The following is a 6600-nucleotide window of genomic DNA, read 5'->3' as shown; positions in this document are numbered from 1 at the left end:
TAATTTTTTGCAATTCCTAAAATTTCGTATTGATATCAGCATTGATCAATCAGTCTTTATATGTGCTGAATAGTTATCCTGAGAAAATAGCTTGTTAAGTACAACAATGTTTCTTTTTGAGAGGGAATTTCACAAACAAAAACGGGATTTCCTCCTCACCTGATTTAAAGAAATATTTTGAAGATAGGAACAAGAGAGAAAAAATACATAAAGAACATGCTTGAGTATATATTTTGTTGTTCAGTTTATATATGTATATTTTTTATGTTTCTTCCATGTTGGTCAGCATTATATACGTGCATGATTTTATTATACCATGTTGAATATATTGAGTTGAATTGAATCGAACGTGTGCCATTAACTTTTGGGGGATTTAGCACAACCTCCTCCATAATATTGGCCAATTCCTTTAGGTCCCGCAAATGCCCCTGTGATAAAGTGCATAAAGATCTAACAATATATGTTCCATTAAAACTATCTTTTATTACTAATTCCAGTCTGTGATGTAGACAGTGTATTAACCATGGGTAGTCATTCTTCAAGAGAGCTGATAAACCCTATTTGTGATGTAGGTTAACACTTGCACCATCATCCATCATACCGCTATTTTGTTATGCGAATTAGTAACACCAAGTTCAATAAAAGATGTCAATAAAGTGTGTTTCAAACCTTGTGCATCAGCATGTTTCACTGTCTTAAGCCGATAAAAAGCATTCTTTGCGTATCCATCCTTTGTCTCTTACAACACAAAGAGGACTTCCTTCTCTGTCACACTGGTGTCAGTAGCTCCATTAAGAAGTTCTTCATTAGCAAGGTTCTGCAATAAGGAAATTAATACTGTTTTATAATTTTACATATGCAATAATTTACATTTTGAAAATCTATGTTATTGTTATCAAAGATTAATTATTCAAATCACCTGTGATATATGTGTATGTTATACATACATATATATATACTATTATCTGTCAGATAGTCAGACTATATATTTATTATATTGAAATTATAGATGTAAATATTTTACAGATATTTAAAAACATTTTTGCTACATCTAAATGAAATTTATTTACATAACATACTGATACCACTGTATACAGTACTCATATAATGTATATATATATAGTAAACTTTTATTTCTGTTACACTAAAAATTATACCATATTCTAGTCAATTAACTCAGTTTTGTGCATGAAACTAATTCATAAATTAATTGCTAGATCTTAAGATCTATAAATTTATGAACAATTATATATCTAAATTATTTAGGCCTAATTGGTAACCTCATAATTAAATAGAACCTAATTAATATGAAAATCTCAATATGAATTAATAATAGTGGTCTACTCGAACTAATTCATTTTGCATTTCCTCCCCAATAATCGTTGTAAGTTCAGAACACTTCTTATCTCTGCAGAACATCTGGCCTATTGGTGCCCATGTGTCTCTCAAGTGCTACAATCGCTGGAAACTTCTTAAATGGGATCTCTTGAACAGCTAAGGTGTAGGCAGTCTCCATAAGCATCTTTACCCATCTTCTGTCCTCTGTTGAACCTATGTTGAATGATTTTTCGATGACCGTTTCTGCATAAATTTGCTCCCTTGTTTCCTTTTGTGTAAGAGCATAGTCTCCTAACCTAGCATGCTGTTCCAAGTCTTGGTGTTTTCTGCAGGCATCTTTTTCATTTTCTTTGGATCAATTATTCCCACTACATAAGCATTGCTGAAGCACTTGAAATGCTTAATATGATCCAAATTTTCCGTACACAGTTTACATCTTATGCTGTCAATAATTCCTCGCTTGTCTGTATAATCCAGCCACTGTTTTTTGGATCCAAAATATTACACCGGTTTTAACTGTATTCACTGCAGGACCCCTTGTGTTTGGGCACATGTTCACAGTAAATCAAGCCTAGGCTAATTAGTATAAGCTTATTACAGTGTTTATTGTAGGCTTACACACCTGTAACTGTCAGTGTCATTCCAGCCCAGTGTTTCTGCAAGGCCTATAGATCTAATTGTGTGATGTTTGGTTTATATAAAAAATCCCACGACATGCCGATTCATATCAATGATGTCATTATGTGGGACTTTTCTGAAACTGGTTCATGAGCACAATGCACTTAGAAGTTGGTCTATAAATCTATAGCATATATATTACAATACAACTGCCAAACGAATATATGATGCTTCAAGTACTAGTAAACATGACTTAAGTATTATCTAGGCCTTATCAGCATCTAAACTGCATTGTTTACTATTATACTAATTAACATACTGTATAAATATAAGTCATATATTTATACACAAAAATCTCAGATGTCTAGACTTTGTGATCTAGAAATTTAGGTGACACTGTCACACTGGGCCTGGCACATTGTAGAGACAGTGAGAGGTGTAAGGTTTGTATTAGAATGCTATTATGGAACTCCTATCTTTCAGATGCATTTAAAATAGGTCTGGTCTGTAAGTTTTTACTAGGTCTATAGAACATCACTGAAGTAAGAATAAATTTGTATAGACCTAGATCTCACTACTTAGGCCTGCTACTTTATGACTTGTGTTTATACGCACCATTCATTGACCCAACTCCCCCACTTGCATATACTAGAGTCTAAAATTGTATGTCCCAGCTTTGAAGCTTTCTAGTGTGTAAAGCTAAGTGAAAGGCTATTTCTATAAGGTAAAATTCAGTATTACATAGTGAGAGTTGCAGTCACTGCTATTACGATTATTATACGTAATGCGAACATAGTCAAATCAAACCCTGACCATACAGTGTCAAACTTGTTTTGTGTCGAAATACATTGTGAGGTGAAAGGTTGTAGTTACGTTTTCATTGGTTAATCATCAGAAGATAATATGTACAGTACATGTGAAGTAATAATCATGTCTTGTTTGTTTGAATAAAAGATTATATTTTTAGATTTCTCACCAGTGATGAATGGAAATGTTCTATTTAAATGTACACCATTATTTCTGTTATCTGAGTACAAAATAAGCATGATTTTGAGGGATCATAACTTTTGAAGCATTATGTTTCCTCTCTTTCACTTTGTTTTGACAAATTATTCTTAATTGATTGTAGCTCTATACAGAACAAAAAAAACTAGAAATTGCTATACCAGGTTCTTCCACTACAAGTTATCAAAACTTTGTTTTTGAGTAAATTTGTCCAAAGAAAAACATAAGTTTTTTCAAATTGTGCTACTGTTACTTTATTGTCAATATACATTTTACAGTACTTGAAATCAAGAATCAACTGTTTTAAATCATTTTCCTATGCTATCTATACCTTTGTATAGAAAATATTAAGTTCAAAATAATTTCTTTACATATCAGAATAGAATACCAGTTTTACACTTGTGTAAAAAATGGTAATTTCAAGGTGCATCTACTTCCAGCTCTGGGTGGGAGTGTCACCCTGATACTATACACTTGTGTAAATACTGTTAAGTTCAAGGTATGTTTCCTTCCAGCTCTTGGTGAGAATGCCAGCCTGAGTCTGTACACTTGTGTAAAAACTGTTAAGTTCAAGGGATGTTTTCTTTCAGCTCTGGGTGGGAATGCCAGCCTGGTATGTTGCAGCTTGTCGAGCAAATGTCAAAAGCGGTGCTATCATGTCTGCTTTGTCTGATACTGAAATCCAGCGAGAAATAGGCATTAGCAATCCTCTTCATCGTTTGAAACTTCGTCTAGCTATACAGGAGATGGTTGCTCTTACTAGTCCTTCTTCACCCAAGCCTACCCGGACTGTAAGTTTCATTCTACATTCTATCTTTATATGACAAGCCTACCCGAACTGTAAGTTTCATACTACATGCTATCTTTATGTGACAAGCCTACCCGAACTGTATGTTTCATTCTACATGCTATCTTTATGTGACAAGCCTACCCAAACTGTAAGTATTATTCTACGTGCTATCTTTATGTGACAAGCCTACCCAAACTGTATGTTTCATTCTACATGCTAGCTTTATGTGACAAGCCTACCCAAACTGTAAGTATTATTCTTCATGCTATCTTTATGTGAGCAGTAAGTTAGCATTTAATAATGCTAGCTGAGTATTTATTCTGGTGTTACAGGTACTTACTATAGAAAAATCAAAATTTGTGGTATATCTTGTCACTGTGTTTATTTTTATATTCTTTAAGTTCAATATAAACCTAAATTTCAGAGTTCAGTCTACTGTTTAGATGTCTTCCTTTTATTAATTGATGTTTTAAATGTACATCCTCAGCTACTTTTCTTTCATTTAAATCATTTTACAGGATGTTTTATTCACGTACGAGATTTCAAAGCAATTAAACAATAATTGACCTACACACAAATTCATTCAAGTTTTTGACATTTTGAAAGTATTATTAATGATAATATTGAATTTGTATGGAAAATTATGTTTCTGAAAAAGTTAAGTTTGTTTTTAAATGTCATCATTTTTCTCTCCTCTTACCTTTATGTAAGGTTTGATAAGATGTTATTGATTTTTTTCTTTTTTTAGAGTTTAGTATTTGGTGAAATGAACCATGAATGGATAGGAAATGAATGGCTTCCTAGCCTTGGTTTACCTCAGTACCGGTCAACATTTATGGAGTGTCTTGTGGATGCCCGTATGTTGGAACATCTTACCAAGAAAGACTTGAGAATTCATCTCAAAATGGTTGATAGTTTTCACAGGTGAATAACTTAGGTTTTTTGTTGTTGTTGTTCGAGATCTTATAGGTTTAAGATTGTAGAAGGTGAGTGAGAAACTGACCTATAAAAGAAATAAAATTCATTTTAACAAAATATTTGTGGCATTTTGGAGATAATAGGCAGAAGACAATTAAGAGTGAGGGTACTGAACTGGATAAATTAAAGCAATGTACTCATTTTAAAGTCTTGAATTAATATAGCTCACTAGAATTATAGCAGTGGTGTTTGCCTTGTCATAACTTTAATATAAAAATTATGGTTTTCTTGTAAATGCCCCTCGAGGAAGATTCCTGTGCATAGTGAGGGGACTTCCCAGGGAAAGTTCTGTACTTTCAGTTTACCTCCTCTGGGATCTAAACATCCACACATGTGTTTGCTATGTATGGCAACCCGTGAAGGAAGATCCTGGTGGTTGAGAGGTGTCATTGATGGGTCCTTTATGTCGGTAATACTTTAACACATCACTTTGGCCTTGAATTCCTGTAGACTGGTGGCCTTGGGGTGGCAACCGTAGAGTCAGTCAGCTGGTCCTGTTGGGCTAGGGTCAACCAATTACCAGTGTTGGAGGATCTCAACAGATGTTGTGGCCATTATTTCTGATATTGGTGTTTGGGTATATAGTCTACGAAATCCTGGCTTCTCTACAATGTTCTGCTTTAGCATTGTAGTGTGTTCCCTTGTAGGACTCCATGGTGGGTGGGGTCAGTGGACACTTAAGTTGCTCTATTTTGTATGGATCCTGCACCCAGTGACTCAAAAAAAAACGTTGATAGGGAAGTGACCACATTTGGAAGATTCTGAACAGCAGTCTCCACCCCATTCTGAACCTGTATCTCATTTTTTTTATCATACATTCTTTTGGGCAAATGACTCACTTTTTTATTCAGAAGAGATTAGAAAGGCTTGCTTGTTCTATGAAGTCGGTGAAGAAGCTATATTCTGAGGACATCTTGGTGGAAACATCTACACCAAAACACAGTGAACTCCTCCTGAATTCAAAGGCCATTGGGGATATATGTATTGAGGTTACTCCCCATGCTACTTTGAATTCCTCCAGAGAAGTGATTGTTGAGGGGGATTTATGAAAGATCCTCGCTGGTTTCTCCAGCCAAGGAGTTTCTGTTGTGTGATGTATCTCCACTCGTAAAGAAAGAATTATGCTACCTACTAATGTTCTTGTTTGATGTTTACATCACCATGTCCACCTGCCACTGTCAAGACAAATTATCTGAACTGAAAGATACGGCTTTAGATTCCTAACTCACTCAGGTGTTCCCGATGTCAGCAGTTCGGACATTCAATGGCATCTTGTGATGGTTCTTTGATGTGTGCTCATTGTGGTGGCAAAGACCATGATGCCTACAATTGTTAACTAGACCCTCACTGCATCAACTGTAGTGGTTCATACCCTCATACTTTGATCTTGCCCTAAGTGGGTGGAGAAGAAAGAGGTACAACATTTCTTGCCCTGAGGTTCGGAAGTTGTTGTCCCCTGTTCCATCTCAGACATATACTGCTGAACTACGTTCCATTGCTACAGTGGATGTGCAGACAGATCTTTCCATGCCTCCATTAGAGTCTTTCTCACACCATGTGAAGAGTCTTTTTGCCCTCCATAGTTGCACAAGTTGACAAGTCTATATTTACTCCTGTCTCTGTCCCAACATTGCTCCCTGTAACTGCTCGGGTCCATCTCCTTTGGCCCTGAGATACAAAACCATTATTCAGTCATGCCCTCAGCCACTGGATTCTCCTTCTTCCAACTGAGATCTGCCCAATCAACCTAGTGCAGGTTCCATAGAGGTCGACAGACCTCTTTCTACTAAAGGAAAATGTTGTGGTTACAGACAAAAGGGTTCTTCACCCATTTCTCCTCCACCTAAATGAAAATGGCCACTTTGATACAG

The 6600-nt window shown here is 35.5% G+C and overlaps 1 protein-coding gene across 1 annotated transcript in view; it reads left to right on the top strand.

Moving 5' to 3' along the window:
- LOC106462292 (liprin-alpha-1-like) overlaps window positions 1-6600 on the top strand; it is a gene marked incomplete at its 3' end in the record, with an annotated part of 50889 nt that overhangs the window by 39613 nt on the left and 4676 nt on the right. The window contains exons 19-20 of the mRNA XM_022389496.1: window positions 3552-3752; window positions 4500-4675. Of these exons, the coding sequence (XP_022245204.1) occupies window positions 3552-3752; window positions 4500-4675 (377 nt within the window). The remainder of the gene's footprint in view (window positions 1-3551; window positions 3753-4499; window positions 4676-6600) is intronic.

The sequence above is a fragment of the Limulus polyphemus genome, unplaced genomic scaffold, assembly GCF_000517525.1.
Source record: "Limulus polyphemus unplaced genomic scaffold, Limulus_polyphemus-2.1.2 Scaffold1135, whole genome shotgun sequence".
Taxonomy (NCBI): domain Eukaryota; kingdom Metazoa; phylum Arthropoda; class Merostomata; order Xiphosura; family Limulidae; genus Limulus; species Limulus polyphemus.
This window is presented reverse-complemented; position numbering and strand designations above follow the sequence as displayed.